This window comes from Sminthopsis crassicaudata, chromosome 1 (assembly GCF_048593235.1).
Source record: "Sminthopsis crassicaudata isolate SCR6 chromosome 1, ASM4859323v1, whole genome shotgun sequence".
In the NCBI taxonomy this organism is placed as follows: domain Eukaryota; kingdom Metazoa; phylum Chordata; class Mammalia; order Dasyuromorphia; family Dasyuridae; genus Sminthopsis; species Sminthopsis crassicaudata.
In genome coordinates, this window is record NC_133617.1 from 21,199,982 (window position 1) to 21,219,116 (window position 19,135).

The 19,135-nt window shown below is 47.0% G+C and overlaps 1 protein-coding gene across 3 annotated transcripts in view; it reads right to left on the reverse strand.

Moving 5' to 3' along the window:
- Positions 1–19,135, reverse strand: part of BICDL1 (BICD family like cargo adaptor 1) — a 154,250-nt gene that overhangs the window by 39,129 nt on the left and 95,986 nt on the right. For all 3 annotated transcript variants that reach the window (XM_074296463.1, XM_074296470.1, XM_074296481.1), the window contains exons 5-7: positions 14,662–14,841; positions 10,053–10,271; positions 7,773–7,916 (exon numbers count right to left, since the gene is read on the reverse strand). In XM_074296463.1, the coding sequence (XP_074152564.1) occupies positions 7,773–7,916; positions 10,053–10,271; positions 14,662–14,841 (543 nt within the window). The remainder of the gene's footprint in view (positions 1–7,772; positions 7,917–10,052; positions 10,272–14,661; positions 14,842–19,135) is intronic.

Consider the following 19,135-nt stretch of genomic DNA (forward strand, 5'->3'; position numbering starts at 1 on the left):
GTTTGTTTTTTTTCCAAATTTTGAGTTCCAATCACTTTCCCTCATCCCTACCTTCATGGAGAAAGCAAATCATTTGACCTAAGTTATCCATGTGTAGTCATATAAAACGCAGAGAGTGAATTTAAAAAATAACCCTGGTCAAATTTCTTTTTGACACTGGGCCTCAGTTTCCACATCTGTGAAATGGATTGAATGACTTCTAACTAATGTTTCTTCCAGCTATTCTATCTGGAGATGTAGACTCCTTGAAGGCGAGGCTGTTCCCTTTTCTGTCTTTGTATAAATGCTTACTTAACATGGTGTCTGGCAGAATATGAACTTAAATGCTCGGTGACTAACTGATCTTTCCTAGTGACTCAAAGTTGGATGGGAGCTCTAGGAAGCCTTCCCTGGGTCTCAGTTTCCTGATTTATATTTTATTTAAATTTTTTTTTTTTTTGAGGCTGGGGTTAAGTGACTTGCCCAGGGTCACACAGCTAGGAAGTGTTCAGTGTCTGAGATCAGATTCAGACTTCAGGGCTGGTGCTCTATCCACTGCGCCACCTAGCTGCCCCAGTTTCCTGATTTATAAAATAAGGACTGGACTAAATGGCCTCTGAAGTCCTTTCTGACCTGAGGGGGAAACTGAGACCTAGAGAGATAAAGCTGGTTGCCAGGTGGGAAGTAGGTGTGCTGGTGAGCCTAAGCAAGCTCCATCTCGCACTCTGGACACAACCATCCTGCTCACAATAGCCGATTATTTTAGGTGAAACTGCATCCACAGGAACTCAGTCCAGCCAGTCACCAGTTGGACATGTTCAAAATTACCGACTGGTCACAGATCTAGAGCAGAAAAGAGCTAGCAAACTTTGGAGTTCACTCCCTCTTTCTATTTTACAGAAGAGGAAACTGAGGCACAGAAAGGTTAAATATTTATTCAGCTAGACAGAGCACTGTGACATAGATGGGGCATAGAATTCAGACCTGGGCAGGTCATTAAATTTCTCTGAATCTCGGTTTCTTTTTCTGGAAAATGAGGGGAGTGGACTACCTATTAGCTCTGGATCCATATGCCTCTAAACTCCCTCCAGTTCTAAACCTGCGAGCCTCGGATACTCTGTCTTCAGAGCCCACTTAGATTTTCCCAGTGCTCTAACCACTACCCACCACTGCTCCCCTAAACCAGTCCTGTGGAAGTAGGTTCTTAAACAGCCTTCCCGTACCATGGCTCCCCACTGTGTTTCTGCAATTCAGTAAGAAGGACCCCTTTGGTGAACCTCCTCTTTTGATATATCGAGATGCTCCAGAGCGATGTGTTTTTTCATGAGCTGACAGGCAGAAAGCACCAGCTTCAGAATGTTAATTAGGCTTCTAAATCAGCGAAAACCTTTCTAATAGCAGTAAATGGACCCCATCGCCTCCATTCTGTCCCAGCAGGTTGGAAGATTTAGCTCCAGCTAAATCTGGGGGGTAGAAGTTGGCAGGTAGGAGAGAAGACCCAGAATGCTTTGATTTATTTCTTTCACTTCCAGGGTTTCAGGGTCCTAAGTCCAGAACTGGAGGATCCTCCTCAGTGGTCATACAGTCCAACCTCCTCATTTTACTGATGGGGAAACTGAGGCTCATCTCGTGCAGCCCCTCATCTTAGAGAACATAGCACATCACAGAGAGCTAGCAAAGAACTCATCTAATTTTACTGAAGGGGAAACTGAGGCTCATCTCGTGCAGCCCCTCATCTTAGAGAACATAGCACATCACAGAGGGCTAGTGAAGAACTCATCTAATTTTACTGAAGGGGAAACTGAGGCTCATCTCGTGCAGCCCCTCATCTTAGAGAACATAGCACATCACAGAGAGCTAGCAAAGAACTCATCTAATTTTACTGAAGGGGAAACTGAGGCTCATCTCGTGCAGCCCCTCATCTTAGAGAACATAGCACATCACAGAGGGCTAGTGGAGAACTCATCTAATTTTACTGAAGGGGAAACTGAGGCTCATCTCATGCAGCCCCTCATCTTAGAGACATAGCACATCACAGAGAGCTAGCGGAGAACTCATCTAATTTTACTGAAGGGGAAACTGAGGCTCATCTCGTGCAGCCCCTCATCTTAGAGACATAGCACATCACAGAGAGCTAGCAGAGAACTCATCTAATTTTACTGAAGGGGAAACTGAGGCTCATCTCGTGCAGCCCCTCATCTTAGAGAACATAGCACATCACAGAGGGCTAGCAAAGAACTCATCTAATTTTACTGAAGGGGAAACTGAGGCTCATCTCGTGCAGCCCCTCATCTTAGAGACATAGCACATCACAGAGAGCTAGCAAAGAACTCATCTAATTTTACTGAAGGGGAAACTGAGGCTCATCTCGTGCAGCCCCTCATCTTAGAGAACATAGCACATCACAGAGAGCTAGCAGAGAACTCATCTAATTTTACTGAAGGGGAAACTGAGGCTCATCTCGTGCAGCCCCTCATCTTAGAGAACATAGCACATCACAGAGAGCTAGCAAAGAACTCATCTAATTTTACTGAAGGGGAAACTGAGGCTCATCTCGTGCAGCCCCTCATCTTAGAGAACATAGCACATCACAGAGGGCTAGTGGAGAACTCATCTAATTTTACTGAAGGGGAAACTGAGGCCACAGACTTGTCCTGGATCACTCAGCTGGTTTGAGGCGCCTCCCGCCTCTACCCACGGACACATGGCTCCAACTGAGCCTTTGCTCAGCCCGACCTGCTGACTCAGTCTGTTCTATTGCTGGTATTTCATGACTTCAAAATAAATTGTGATGAATAAGTTTTAAAAAAAGAATTAGTGGCCCCGATTCCAGCACTTTATTTGTTCTCCAGTCTCTCCCAATAATCTCATCTCGCAGAGAAGGAACCGGAGGCCCAGAGAAATGAAATTAGGTCGCTCGGAGAGTCTATGGCCAAGCTGGAATCAGAACTGAAGCCCTTGGACTCCACATCCAGCATTCTTTCATTGTGCCATATTTTGGGTCTGGAAAGCACTTTCTTTAACATTATAGAGCAGAGCCCAAGGGCCTAATTGCTCCCTTCCCGACCATCAAAATGCAGTTTAGCCACTGAGTGATCCAGGACAAGTCACCCCTTCCTGGGTCTCAAGTTTCCTCATCAGCAAAATGAAGGAGTGTGGACCGCATGGCCTCTGATGGCCTGTGAGGTGGGTCCTCTGCCGGCAGGGAGGATCCCCACGGTCACTGCTTCAATGGGGGGTCACCCTTGGAGCAAGAGAGGAGCACCCAGCGCTGCAGGTGCAGCCGTCCTCATTTGGCGCCCTGGGACAAAGCCCGGGTCTCCGAGCTGCAGTGGTTGCCATGATCCAAAGCGGGCCATTCTGTGTACCAGGGTCCTCAAACTACGGCCCACAGGCCACATGCGGCCCGCTGAGGATGTTTACTAGGCCCATTGGGTTATGGCAAATGGGCTGAGGGGCAGAGACAGAGGGTGAGCTTTTGTTTTTACTAGAGTCTGGGCTCCAACAGTCTGAGGGACAGGGAACCGGCCCCTATTTAAAAAGTTTGAGGACCCCTACTGTATACCATCTTGGTCTTGGTGCAACAGGCCTATAGCCAAGAGAGTCTTGAGTCAGGTTGTTTTTTTCTCTTTAGATTTCTCTCTTGACTGAATTATTTTAAAAAAAAAATCATTTTCTCCAGTTAACTGTAAAACACATTTTTTACATTTGTTTTTAAAATCTTGAGTTCCCTTTCATTTTACTGATGGGGAAACTGAGCTCACAGAGGTGTGACATGTCCTAGGTCACTCCCTGAGAAGGGTCTGAGGTACCACCTGCTGGTCCCTCGGAACCTGGTTCTGATCAAGTCTGAGCGGGCCCTTGGAAAGTTCTACAAAACATGTCCATAAAAGTCACGTTGCAAAAGGAAACATAAATCATCCTCTGCAAAAAACTTTTTTTTTTTTTTTTAAAGAAATTCTACACTTGTTTGATTTGAATTTAATTCTGAATTTCAGAATTCAGACTCGAAGTTCTGACTCCTGAATAAACATGTTCCTAACATTTTGTGGAAAAAAGAAATAGGATAAACGCATTTCACTATAACTGGTGCCCTGTGTAACCCCCGTAGTTTATCATAGGTGTTTTAAAAGGAGCTTTGTTTGGGGTCAGTTTGCAGAGTGCGCAGACGTTCATTTTCAGATTTTAGAACTGAGGACTCCGGGTCTGAGAAGGGCTCCCTTTTTCCAGGGCGCCCCAGGGTCTGGGTCAGAAAAAATAAAAATGTTCCGGAGCCTCGCGGCCTAGGCCCCTTCTCTGAGCCCGTTCTCCTCCTCCGCCCTCTGTGGCTCTTACAGTCTTCTTTCTGAAACCCCTTTCTTGAGCGCGGGAATCGTTTGGTTTTGCCTTCATGCACCCGGCACAGAGGAGGGCAGAGGAGCGCAGAGGAGGGCAGAGGAGGGCAGAGGAGCGCAGAGGAGGGCAGAGGAGGGCAGAGGAGCACAGAGGAGCGCAGAGGAGGGCAGAGGAGCACAGAGGAGGGCAGAGGAGGACAGAGGAGCACAGAGGAGGGCAGAGGAGCACAGAGGAGCGCAGAGGAGCGCAGAGGAGGGCAGAGGAGAGCAGAGGAGCACAGAGGAGGGCAGAGGAGCACAGAGGAGGGCAGCAGAGGGCAGAGGAGGGCAGCAGAGGGCAGAGGAGCGTAGAGGAGGGCAGAGGAGGGCAGAGGAGGGCAGAGGAGGGCAGAGGAGCACAGAGGAGCGCAGAGGAGGGCAGAGGAGGGCAGAGGAGCACAGAGGAGGGCAGAGGAGCACAGAGGAGGGCAGAGGAGGGCAGAGGAGGGCAGAGGAGCGCAGAGGAGGGCAGAGGAGGGCAGAGGAGGGCAGAGGAGGGCAGAGGAGGGCAGAGGAGGGCAGAGGAGGGCAGAGGAGCACAGAGGAGGGCAGAGGAGCACAGAGGAGGGCAGAGGAGGGCAGAGGAGGGCAGAGGAGCGCAGAGGAGCGCAGAGGAGGGCAGAGGAGCACAGAGGAGCGCAGAGGAGGGCAGAGGAGGGCAGAGGAGCACAGAGGAGGGCAGAGGAGGGCAGAGGAGCACAGAGGAGCACAGAGGAGCACAGAGGAGGACAGAGGAGCACAGAGGAGGGCAGAGGAGGACAGAGGAGCGCAGAGGAGCGCAGAGGAGGACAGAGGAGTACAGAGGAGGGCAGAGGAGTGCAGAGGAGCACAGAGGAGTGCAGAGGAGCACAGAGGAGCGCAGAGGAGGGCAGAGGAGGGCAGAGGAGCACAGAGGAGCACAGAGGAGCGCAGAGGAGTGCAGAGGAGGACAGAGGAGCACAGAGGAGGGCAGAGGAGGACAGAGGAGCACAGAGGAGCGCAGAGGAGGGCAGAGGAGGACAGAGGAGCACAGAGGAGGGCAGAGGAGGGCAGAGGAGCACAGAGGAGCACAGAGGAGCACAGAGGAGCGCAGAGGAGTGCAGAGGAGGACAGAGGAGCACAGAGGAGCGCAGAGGAGCCTGTGCAAGTGAACTTGAGGAGGGGGTGAGTTTTAATGGCATCAGGATGGGAATTTGGCAGCCAGAAAAAGAGTGAGCATTCCAGAAGGGAATAACTCATGGGCTCTCTCTACTGCCCCCTAGTGATTTATATAGGAAGGAAACATTTACTGAACACCTACTATGTGCTCTACAATCTATCTCACTGGATCCTCACAACAGCCTTGAGGGGTGGAGGCTGCTATTCTCTCCATTTTACAGATGAGGAAACCGAGGCAGAAAGGATGCTCAGGGTCACACAGTTAGGAAATGTCTGACGCGGAACTCGAACTCAGGTTTCCCTGACTGCAGGCCCAGTTCTGTCCGCCGGTACAGGAAACCAGGGGCAGAAACCCCCGCCTCGGTCCTGGGTGACTTTATGGAAAGGACAGGGAGCAGTTTGCCATTTCCTTCTCCATGGGCTGAGGCAGACGGCCGTAGGTGACTTGCCCAGGGTCGCACAGCTCGGGGCTGAAGCCAGGAGACATGACTTCAGGGCTGGCGTTGGATGAGCTGCGGCGCCTCCCACTGTCCCCACTAACCCTGACTGACGTCACCCGAGGGTTTGAAAGCGTGTCATCAATATTTTCTCCCTGGATTCTTCTAACAGCCCTGGGGGATGGGAGCCACGATGGTCTCCATTTTACAGATGAACAAACTGAGGCTGAGGGGGCTGAATAACCTGCCCAGGGGTGCTCAGGTAGTAAGCATCTGAAGCCAGCGTTCTCGACTCCACTGCGCCACCTAGTGCCGCTCAGGAAATTACCAGCTGGTGCACAGAGGGTGGGGGGAGAAGGGGAGGGGAGGGGACTGGCCACAGGATCGCCCCCCCCAGGAGGGCGGGGCTGCCGGACCCCCCTGTGAAATAGCCCCTGAGGTCTCCATTTACCCGAGAGTGCCCCGAAAAGTGACTCCTGGGAGGGTCCAGCAGCCTGACACAGCCCCGCGGAGGGCGGGGGGAGGAGGGGGGGCATCCCATGGCGGATCAGGCCTTCACTCGGTGCCCGCTCCCGCCCAGCTCATCCCCTGCCGGGCCGGCCCGCAGACAGCCGAGGTCCCCCAGGAGCAGAGGGGGAGGGGGCGGGGATCTCAGTCATGTAATCCCCGGATCCCACAGCAGAGAGGGGGGGGGGCGGGGATCTCAGTCATGTAATCCCCGGATCCCACAGCAGAGAGGGGGAGGGGGCGGGGATCTCAGTCATGTAATCCCCGGATCCCACAGCAGAGAGGGGGAGGGGGCGGGGATCTCAGTCATGTAATCCCCGGATCCCACAGCAGAGAGGGGGAGGGGGCGGGGATCTCAGTCTTGTAATCCCTGGATCCCACAGCAGAGAGGGGGAGGGGGCGGGGATCTGAGACCATGTAATCCCCGGATCCCACAGCAGAGAGGGGGAGGGGGCGGGGATCTGAGACCATGTAATCCCCGGATCCCACAGCAGAGAGGGGGAGGGGGCGGGGATCTCAGTCATGTAATCCCCGGATCCCACAGCAGAGAGGGGGAGGGGGCGGGGATCTCAGTCATGTAATCCCCAGATCCCACAGCAGAGAGGGGGAGGGGGCGGGGATCTCAGTCATGTAATCCCCAGATCCCACAGCAGAGAGGGGGAGGGGGCGGGGATCTCAGTCATGTAATCCCCAAATCCCACAGCAGAGAGGGGGAGGGGGCGGGGATCTCAGTCATGTAATCCCCGGATATCCCACAGCAGAGAGGGGGAGGGGGCGGGGATCTCAGTCATGTAATCCCCGGATCCCACAGCAGAGAGGGGGAGGGGGCGGGGATCTCAGTCATGTAATCCCTGGATCCCACAGCAGAGCTCTACAGTTGGAAGGGACTTCTTCTGGAGATTTCAGGAAGTCATCCCTCTTATTTACTGAGAGGGAACTGAGGGGAAGTGACCTCTCAAAGTCCCTGGCAGAGCCAGAATGAGCTCACAGGCTTGCTGACTTGGCTTTCCCGGCACCACATTGCCAGTGATAAAGGCCGCCATTTCTAACAAGAATAATCACTGAAATTTAAATGTGACTTTAACGGTTTAAAAAAAGTGCTCAACATCCATTCTCTCCTTGAGCCTGAAAACAAGCCCATGTGGTGAACACTTAGGGTCTTATCTCCATTTCCTCCAGTCATAGAAACTTGCTGAGATTCTACCCTGAGCTTTCCAGCTGCCACATCCAGCCCTCCAGTCAGTATGGCCCACTGCCCCCGGGAAAACTCCTGATTGGGGTGCTGAGGGGACCAGCAGGCTCTTTGACCCCTTTCCTCTTCAGCCGAGGAGACACTCACCTGGCTGTGAAGTCGCTGTAATTCTTCTAGGCTCTGCCTCAGTTTCCCTCTCTCTCCTTCCATCAGTTCCCTTAGTGCTCTCGAGTCCTCATTGGTTTGTCTTATTTGCTCTTCTAAGGCGTCATCATCAATTCTCCGGGAGGTCTGGTAGAAAAAGAGACACCAACAAGTCAGACATAAGGAGAAGGAGCAGGGGAAGAGAGAGAGACAGAGACAGAAAAGCAGGAGAGACAGAGACAGAGAGACCGGATCAGAAGGAAAGAGAGGGATAGAGAGACTGAGAAACAGACAGAGACAGAGACAAAGGCAAAGACAGAAACAAGGGAGACCATGAGATCCTTTGCTCAGTTTTTAGTTGCACTTAATCAGTATTCCTCACCGCCCTAATTCATCATATTCCCCAGTTTGACACCATTCCTTTCTCCCCCAGATTGACCTGATTCAACTGAACAAACAGCAAACATTTATAGTACCTATAAAGACAAATGAAACAGTCCCTGCCTTTAAGAAGCTTGCATTTCACCAAGGAATTCTACCCTAGATAGCCAAAAGCAAACACCAAATCTACAAAGCCAATACCCAAAACAGGCAGGGACAGCTGTCCTACCATTTCATCTCATTTGGCACAGTTGGAAAGATTCTGATACTCAGTAGGAAGAAGAAAATTAAAGATAAATAATAGTTAAAGGACTGAGAGTCTAAACAGAGTCAACAAGGCAGGAGTCTGCCATATTTACGGCTGCAGGGCAAGTGAAGAAAGTAGTATGTACAGAAAACTCATTCGAACAGTTTCTCTCTCTCCAAAGCACAAGAGCCAAACTGGGAATATGAAGAGCCCCTCACAGCTGACCTTTCCTCCATTTATTCATCCACAGCTTCTCTGGGCATTCAATTTTACAGCCAAATAGTCCTACAGAATTCAAAATAATCCAATTTGCAATTTCTCATATGGGACACCCCATTCCTCAACTCCACAACCCTAGTTTCCTTAAAGCACAATTTAAGGGCCACTTCCTACATGACACCCATCCAGATTTCCCTAGTTTTTAGAGTTGTTTACCACTTGAAATTACTTTTTAAATAGTTTGTATTTTCATCTCTGTGTAGACAGGTCACCCCTAGTAAAATGTAAACTTCCCGGGACAGGGAATGCCATTGTCTTTGTCTTTGTATGCCCAGTGCCCAACCTAGTCCATGATAAGCACTTGTTGAATTGGATGGGCAGCACTACCCTGTCTTATGAATGGGGAAACAGGAGCTTATCCAATTATGGCAGACAAGCAGACTCTTATTTCTGAACCCCTGACCTTTAGCCTCCATTTTCCTCCCTAGCACTTCCAAGATCATAATTGATTTAGCCCTAAATATACACATGCATGGGATTATAGGACTATCAATTTAGTGTTCCCTGGCATTTCACTGGTCATATAGTCCAACTTTAATTTTTCAGATTAGAAGATTATTACATAGAAAGGAAGGTGATTTACCCTTCATAAGGAGGATAAGTGGTAGAACCAGAATTTGAATCCAGGTCTCTTTACTTCAAATCCAGAATTCAAGCTATAATGCCATCATGCTCTCAATCCCAATTTCTGTCCCATGTCTCAGTGCTTTCAGGTGAGCTGACTAATTCACCTGAAGTATTTTTTTTTAAATATTAAAAATACCTTAATAAAATATTTTGTTTTTTAAAATTTAATTTCACATTTTAATAGTATTTTATACATGTAAAGATGCCTTTTAACATTCATTTTTATAAGACTTGTTCTAAATTTTTCTCCTTCTCTCTCTTACCTCCCCCTTCTCCCCAAACAGTAAGCAATCTGATATAGGTTAAATATATACTATTCTTTTAAACATATTCCCATATTTGTCACGTGCATAATTTTACATTTTTCAATAAATAAAAAAATCTATTTTCTTTCCCTGATAAGATAAGGAAAAATAAGTGTTCTGCAAATATGCATAATTAAGCAAAATAAATACTTTTTTTTGCCAGAGTCTAAACAAGAGATGGCTTCTCTGCAGCCTAAGCCTGTCTGTGATACTCCCCGTACTTACTCCATGCCCACAGTCATGCTGGCAAGGGCCTGGATTAGAGAGCAGGCCCATCGCTTTGGCATTGGGAGGGACCACAGAAGCCACTTTCTCATTTTAAGAACAGGTAAACCGAGGCTTTGTGGCTTAGAAGGGCAGAGCCGGGGGACCCCACCCAGGGCCACAGACTCCTAGCACAGTGTTCCGGTCACTGCCCAAGAAGTCCCCAGCAGGGCCTCTTACCGTGGGTTCCATTCCATCCACTATGCTCTGAATGAGCCTCTTGAGCTCACTGAGAGCCGTGCGCAAGCTGCCAGCTGGCACATCCTTGGCTGACGAGGTTTCCGAAGACTCGTCCATCGAGGAGTCTGTGGAGACGGCTGAGTCGGCGCTGTCATTCCCCCGGAGGTGGGAGCAGAGGTAGCGAACCTGGCAATAAGCTTCCCAAAGCTGCAGCCTCAGCTGGCCCGGGGAAGAAATTACATTGGCATGGAGGCCGAGAGAGAGGCTCTCTAGCCTCCCCAGGACTGTCACCAGGAGCCTTCCCTGCCCTTTAGCATCTAGGACACGGTCTCCCCCTTGTCCTTAGCTACTCTGCCCGAGCCTTTCAGCACACCTGGGCAGGTCCACACTAGCCCCCCCCCTTCTCTGCTCGGGCCATTCATGCACGAGTAAGCTGGCGAGTCATGAGGAGGGGTGAAGGAAAGGTTAGGGGCATGGGGAGGGAGGGCTGTGGGGGAGAACGCTTGGCAGGGGAGGGCAACGCTTCTCAGGTGCCAGCACCCAGGGCTACAGAACCAGGGCACAATGCTCCATACTCAAGTCACGAGAATCTAAGTGGGAGCCGCTGGGGGCAGAAAAGAATGGAAGTAGGCTGTACCCCAAATCCCAGAATCCCAGGGCCAGGTGGGTATCCAGCCTAACCTGCCCACCCCAACCCCTCAAAGCTAATCATCCACACTCCATTGGGTCATTTCCCAGTGATGGGGAATCCATTCTGGTATCGGGGACCTGGCAAATGATTAATCAGTGCTTGTTGGCCGAGGTAGTCCATTGCACTCTGGGACAGTAAGGAAGGATCTCAGGACCAAGATTAGGGCCTGGAAGGGCCCTCTGAGGTTCAACCCCCTTATTTACAGCTGAGGCTCAGAGAGAAATGGGGTGCCCTGTCGAAGCTCACACACGCAGGCGGTAAATGGCAGAGCCGGACTGGGAAGTCAGGAGCTCCTTCCACCCTTAGGTTTGCTTCTGGGAGCTTCCACCCCCATTCTAATGTGACCCCTCCAAGCCAGCAGAGCGAGGTTAATGCTCCCGACAGCCCTTCAGCTACTTGAGAACACTCGGAGTCAGCTAACGGGTCTCCTGCTGAGTCTCACTTCAGGTCACACTCTTTCAACACAGCCTGAAATGACACAAACTCAAGAGCTTTTGTCATCCTGTGGGCTCTCCTCTTTCCATGGATCCTGCCTAAAATGTGCTACTCAGAACTGAACCCCAAACTGTCCCGAGAGAACAGTGGGCTCACCTCGCTGACGCTGAACCCCACCCCGCTCTTACTATATTCTATGAAAAAACCGAATGTTTTCTTGTCTGTCACATACACAGGTATACACATGTGACTGTATGCACATGTGTATGGTTGTATTTACTTTTCTGTGTATATGTTGTTATCACCCAATAGAACATATGCTGCTTCTTTTTATTTTTTATTTTTTTTGGCGGCAGAGTTAACTGACTTACCTAGGGTCACACAGCCAGTGATTATCTGAGGCTAGATTTTAAGTCAGATCCTCAAAGCTGTAGCCACTGCATCTTCATCCCTAGCTGCCCCAGAATCTATGTTTCTTGAAGACAGGGACTTCTAATTTTGTTTTTAGATTTTGAGTGTCTGGTATATAGTAGGCATTTAATAAATGCTTATTGATGGAGTTTCCTGAGAGCAGGGACTATGTAATTTTTGTCATATCTAAGGATACAATGCACAGTGCCTGGCACATAGTAGGTGCTTAATAAATGCTTATTTAATTGATGATAGAATGTAAGCTCTTTAAGGGTAGAGGCTAAGGGTAGAGACTCTTAGTACTTGGAAGACCGTTATTGTTCTCTAGTTGATTAGTCATGTCCGACTCCTTATGACTCCATTTGGGGTTTTCTTGGCAGACTTAATGGAGGGGGGTTTGCCAGTTTCTTCTCCAGCTCATTTTATAGATGAGGAAATTGAGGCAAACAGTGAAATGACTGGCTTAGGGTCACCCATTAATAAGCGTCTAAAGTGGGATTTTTAAGGTCTTCCTGATTCTAGGCCAGTACTCTAGTCCTTCTATCATCTAGCTGTCTTGTGGAACACAGTATATGTTTAATAAATATTTATGGATTGAATGATGATAGAATATAAGTTCCTGGAAGTGAGAGACCGTGTCATTTTTGTCTCTGTGTCCAAATACTTTGCAAAGTGCCTGGCCCATCGTAGGCATTTAATAAATGCTGAGTGATAAATGTAAGTTTCCTGAGGGTAGGGACTGTGTTTTTTTTTTTTTTTTTTTTTCATTTGGATACAATATGCACAATGGCTGGCACACAGTAGATGCCTGTTGATTGAGTGATGATAGAAAATAAACTCTGAGGGCAGGAACTGTGTCATTTTTGTCATTTGGAAACAACATGCAAAATGCCTGGCATATAGTAGATGCCAAATAAATGTTTATTGATTGAGTGATAGAGAATGTAAGTTTCCTGAAGGTAGGGAGTGTGTCATTTTTTTCATTTGGATACAATATGCACAATGGCTGGAATATAGTAGGTGCCAAATAAATGTTTATTGATTGAGTGATAGAGAATGTAAGTTTCCTGAGGGTAGGGAGTGTGTCATTTTTTTCATTTGGATACAATATGCACAATGGCTGGAATATAGTAGGTGCCAAATAAATGTTTATTGATTGAGTGATAAGAGAATGTAAGCTTCCTGAGGGTAGGGATGATGTCATTTTTGTCTTAGGTCCAAACACTTTGCAAAGTGCCTTAAGTGATGATAAAACATAAATTCTTGAAGGTAGGGACTGTATCATTCTTGCATTTATATCTAAGCACCTTGCACAGTAGCTTGGTTCACTTTTTTAGGGGGATAAGCCCTGTAATTTTATTAGCCTACTGATCTCCCAGCAAGGAAACTCTCTAAAAATGTAGCTCAGGGCCTACTTGGCAACGTCTGGGACCTATGAGTTTAAGTGACTTCCCCAGAGACCCGGCGCATAAGAGACATTTAATAAATGCCTACTGAAAACCTCCAGGGAAGGGAAACCCAAAGTAGCAAGTTCTAATTTAAGCCTCTAGCCCAAGTTGCCAGAGTTTCCCAAGATTACCTGTTCTGTCCTCTGGGGCCAAGCAGAATAAGTCAGGTCTCCAGCCTTACCCTGCTGTTTCCTGTCTCCGTGCCTGGCACACACGCCCATCCCTTGGTACCTATTACAGTCTTATTCTCTTCCTTCTGGGCTCAGTTCTGCCAGTCTGACCTCCCCTTCCCCTTTGCCCATCTCTTTGTGGAAAACCCTCTGCCTCCTTAAACTTCCCTAGAGTACTTTACTGACTTTCCCTTGGAGTATACTTGTCCGTCTGAATGTCTCATCTCTTTAGTGACGTGTGAGCTCATTGAAAGGACAGGCCGTGACGGTTTCCAGTTGGGTTGCCCCTTGCTGTGTCCACCCTTCTGTTTGGCCAAGCAGGAAAACTCCTTTGTCCATGAGAATCTGTCCTGAGACCCCAGGTTGGAGCCTAAGAAGCCATCAAACCAACCCCCTCATATTAGTGAGGAGAAAACAGTCTCTGAGTAGTGAAGGGAGCTGTCTAAGGTCATATGGGGAGGAGAAAGTCAGGATTTGAACCCAAGTTCTGTGACTTCAGAGTCCAGCATCCTTTCTATTTTCAAACTCTTGAAAAGCGTCATGTTAAGAGACTCCTTATATCTTTTATTCTCCAGTCTAAGCATTCCTTCCTCCTTCAACCAATCCACTTAGGACATGATCAGAAGGATCAACTGATTCCCAGAAGATTAAATAATTTGCCCAAGGTCACCCAGGCAGTAAGGGGCTGAGCCAGGATTTGAACCCATGTCCTCCGGCTTCAAGACCAGCATATTTTCTACTGTTTAAATAATTTAAAAATTCCTTCCCCCTTCCCCAAATGCCCAGGACGTTCACTATTTTGCCTCCCTTTTTCTGGATAATCTCCAGATTACCAAAGTCATTCCTAAAATGTATTGCTCAGAATTTAACATAGTATTTCAGCTGTTGATTGATCAGGACACAGTACAGTGTGGTCCTATCATCAAGTCTGATAACATAATGGAAATGACTTGGCAAATGTAATGTAAACATTTTGTTGTTTAGTCGTTTTCAGTTGTGTCCAGCTCTTTGTGAGCCATTTTGGTTAAAGATATTGGAGTGGTTTGCATTTTACAGATGAGGAAACTGAGGCAAACACAGAGTGAGGTGACTCGTTCAGGCTCCCACAAGTAGGAAGTGTCTGAGGTCAAATTTGAAATTAGATCTTCCTGATTCCAGCACTTTACCCATTGTGCCCCCAAGCTGCCATGTTGACCATCACCATCTGGTTCTGGATACTTTGGATCTCTCAATGCAGCCCAAGATGACACTGTTCTAGTTCTAAGATATGGCTACCAAATCTTACTACTAATTCATACAGAGTTTGTGGTCCACTAACCCTCCCTCCCCTCAGATCTTTTTTCCTCCTGGTCAGCAATATCACCCGTCATGATCCTCCCCCCTCCTTCCCCCCCCCAAGAACCCAACCTGAGCCCATGCACATAATTTTGGTCCATCCTCCCCAGAAGTCACACCTGTTCTCGCTCTTGCTCCAGTTCCTCGGCCTCCATGCTCTGCTCGATTTCAGACAGGAGCGATGTGCTCGTGGCATTAAAACTCTGCAGACTCCGCTCGTCGCTGAGCTCTTCCACCTTCACCTGGAGCTGTCTGTAGGAGAGCCGGACGTCCTGGAGCTCCAGCTGACTCTGGTGGAGCTTTCAAAGAGACAGGAAGGAAAAAATCTGTTGGACCGGCAGAACTGGGGAAGGAGGAGTCTGTCAGGGTCCAGACATGGGAGATCAGCTTTTGTTTGCCTTCCCCCTGTTAATTACTCCCTACTTGTCCCATTTATAGATTCCTTTTATGACTTGTTTGCATGTTGTCTGTGAGCCCCTTGAGGGCGGGAACTGTTTTTTCTTTCTCTTTGTATCTCGAGAGATTAACATACTGTCTGGCATACAGTAGGTGCTTAATAAATGCTTTTTGATTGATCGATCATGTGGATGCCATGGCTTTACAAAAAATAAGATTGTAGTTATTCTTAGGTTGAACCGCTAGATGGTGCTGCAGTGGATAGAATATTTCCTGGAGTCAGGAAGATTGTCTTTACTAGCTTAGTGACTTAGTCCTTTACACTTACTAGCTTTGTGACTTTGGACAAGTCACTTAACCCTGTTTTCCTCCTCCAAATGAACTGAGGAAGCACCAAAATACTTCAATATCACTGCCAAGAAAATCCTAAAAAGGGTCACAAAGGGTCAGACATGACTGGAAAATGACTGAACAAAGTTCTTAGGTCAGGGAAAAAATCTTGCTTTTATTTAATTGTTGGTAATTTGTTTACAGAGTACATAAAAAACTTGCAAAATACTTTTAATACCAGAGTGCGAGGTAGTACACAAATGTTATGGACATGTGTATGCTACAGCTCAAGAAATGGATTCAGAGAAGTCTGGTGATTTGTCCAAAGTTAAGTTGCTAGTAAGAGTCAGGGGTAGGAATTGAACTCTTTTTTTTTTTTTTTTTTTTTTTTGGAGGGGGAGCAAGGCAATTTGAGTAAAATGACTTGCCCAGGGTCACACATCTAATAAATGTCAAATGTCTAAGGCTGGATTTGAACTCAGATCCTTCTGATTCCAGGGCTGGTGTTCTAGGAACTACATGATCTAGCTGCCGCAGAACTCAGATTTTCCTAACAAGTGCTAATTACTAAGCCACACTGCCTCCCTGATTGGAAGTTTTTTCTTATATCAAGTCTAAACAACAACAACAACAACAACAATTACTAGCACTTTCATACCACTTTAAAGTTTCCAAAGTGACTTACACTCATTTTATCCTTACAACAAACCTTAAGAGGTATGGACTATTATTATCCCCATTTTATAGATAAGAAAACTGAGGCAGAAGTCAAATTATTAGTCTAGAGTCACCCAATGAATATTCCAGATCAGATCTGAAGTTGTGTCTTCTCAAGCCTAACATTTTAACTATTCTCAAAAAGAAGCCCTTCCTTATCTCCCTTACTGTTAGTGGCTTCCTTCTTCTGATTATCCCGGGATTCCTTATTGTGCTTCTCTTTGTTTGGGGCTTCTCCATAATTCTGACCATTAAGAGTCAGCTATCGCCTGTCCTCCAAATTTTTTCTTTTCTCTGATAATATCCTCAATTCTCTCAATTAGTCCTGATACGGTGTACATGAGGGGGCTTTTCACCAAACTGTTTCCCTCTAGAAGTTTCCCTCAAACTTCTTAATGTCTTTCCTCAAAGGCTATCTTAGAACAATCCATATCCCATCCTCCCGCCATGTTGTCCAAATGGTAGCCAGAGGCTCAGGATGGGGGGTTTCAATGGTTCTCAAAGTATTTGGGTAGCTCTGCTTCCCTCCAAGCCAGAATGAGCAACAGGGGAAGAGTTTTAAGCAGCCAATAGTCTTATTACCCTGGATGAAGGTGGCTTTGAAGGGCTGCACCTCCATGACCCAAGAGCGTCTAGCACTCAGTATTCTACTATTCCTGATGAAAGGGGCTTTGAAAGTCTGGACCTCCATGACCAAGAGCCTCTAGCACTCAGCATCCTACTACCCTGGATGAAGAAGGTTTTGGAGGGCAGGATCTCAATGACTAAGGGCCTCCACCATTCAGCCTCCTGCTGCCCTGGGTAAAGGGGGCCCTGAATGGTTACACTCACATGACTCCCCAGCAGAATCGCCAATTCATAACAGTCTGGCAGTATCCACCATTTCTGTTAAGTTCACCGAGCCCCAGTTCTGTACCATCAGAAGGAATCAAGAAAAATGAAGTTCCTGGGAAATATTTCCTCGGCTCAGCATGTAGTCTGGTGGGCAGCATGGGGCATCAGTACATGGCTTACTTATTCTTTTTCAGGAGAAATCCACATACTATCTCAGCAGGTGACGTTCAGGGCAGACAAACTCAAGTCCTTCCACTGGAAGGAATTAATTCAATTATTCATTCATGCCAGAAGGTGCTTAATTAATGTTGACATGAAGGGGGGGGGGGAAAGCCCATAGTAGTCCCAGGCTTGGGTCAAGAAATGGTTCACCGACTTGACAACTACAAACCAACCTTCCCCTAATACCCTCGAAGATAAAAAGGAAAAGAAAAACCAGGACCCAGATTTCTGTGTTTGAAAAATGAAGCAGTAGAATCACAATAACTTCTTTTTCTAGAGTGCTTTAAGGTGGGCAAAACATCTTTTTAATGGCAAGGCTTTGAGGCAAATAATACAAATATTAGCCCCATTTTACAGATGAGGAACCTGAACCTCAGCGAAGGGAAGTGGTTTACCCAGTCATTCAACTTATAAACAAAAGTTTGACTTGAAGACAAGTGCACTACCCCCCACTTCCTTTTACCAGCTACAGTCTATATAGATTGATATGTTATGTGTATTGTGTATATCAGCAAATCCATGGCCCTGGACCAGACCTAGTCCTGGAGTTTGCTGATCCTTAATGTATATAATATTTTAACGTACAAGGATATTTTAATACTATGTATAAATACATCTTTACATACATGATACACGTGTGGATATATCAGACATACCACGCCTACAGACACACATGTGTGCATATATGCATATCCATGTGTACATGTATGTTAATGTGTACCTGATAGATACCGCACACTTATCCACATATGTGTACATACATGTATATGTGCACAGGAATATATTTACTTGTATATATAATGTATATACCCATGATACATACATACATATATATATATATATATATATATATACTTATTATGTATATTTTATATGTGTATGGATATATATGTATATGTGTGTGTGTGAGAGAGAAAGAAAAAGAGAGAGAGATGGATGAGTAATTCTTTATTTACCCATGTATGTGGCTAGAAAGCAGAGTGGGAAGGAGGAAGTATCTGGGTGAGGGTACAGAGGCAAATGAAAGGGAGACAGAGGTGAAGCTGGCAGAGGATAACTGGTCTGGGCACTTTCTCAAAATAGAAGTTCCTGGATGGAGTCCCTGGAAGGAGGAGAGGATGGAGAGGGAAGTAGAGAGGATCTTTTAAGGTATGAAGGTAGCTGGAATATAGAGAAGTACTCACAGGATTCAAAATTTAGTTGGAAGTGACTTCAGAGGCCATGGTCTTCAATGGCTCCATTTTATAGATGAGATGACCAAGGCCCGGTGAACTTAAATGACTTTCTCAGTGTTACAGAGCTCGTAAGTGTCTGAGGGAAGCTTGGAACCCAGAATCCAGGTCTTCCTGATTCCAAGTCCAAAATGCTGCCGTCTGCTGTTGACACAGACCTGAAGCCCCAGAGGAGCCAACTTTGCATTGATGGTAGGAATTTCCCCACCTGGAGCTCATCATGCTAAATTGAATCTCTTAGGGCTAGAACTAAGTATATTTGGGTTCCTTGTTATATAATTGATGGACTTTGTGCTTATGTGGGATCCTTTATCCTTCAGCACTTCAAGGGGCCATAGTTTTCTCATTATGGCTCCTTTGTCCATTGATGGAGAGAATAACCTATCATGTATGCTGCAGGAGACAGTCTTCAGAAGATAATGGATTAAAGCATTCATCCCTTTGTGGCTGACCCCTGGGGATGAGCCCTCCAGACTTGTCTGGGAGGTTCATGGATAACAGCCGTGAAGTCTGCCATTGAGAGACTGGCTGAATCCCACACTGATAAGATGAAAGGTGTTCATAGACAAGCATAGGATGATGAAAAGGTTCAAAACCATGTCATATGAAGATCAGCAGAGGGAAATGGGGAAGAAAGAGGGGAAGAAGAACAATATACTTTCCAGTATTTGGAGTCTTCATGTGGAAAATTAGATCTGTTCTACTTGGTCCTTTAGGGCAGATCAAGGATCGTGGGCTTAGAGTTGGGAGAAAACTTATTTATCAGCTAGTTCAGCTCCCTCATTTACAGAAGAAGGGAATTAAAGTCCTAAGGAGGGTACATGGGTGAAACTTGCCAGAGTCCAATTTAGGCTAGATATCA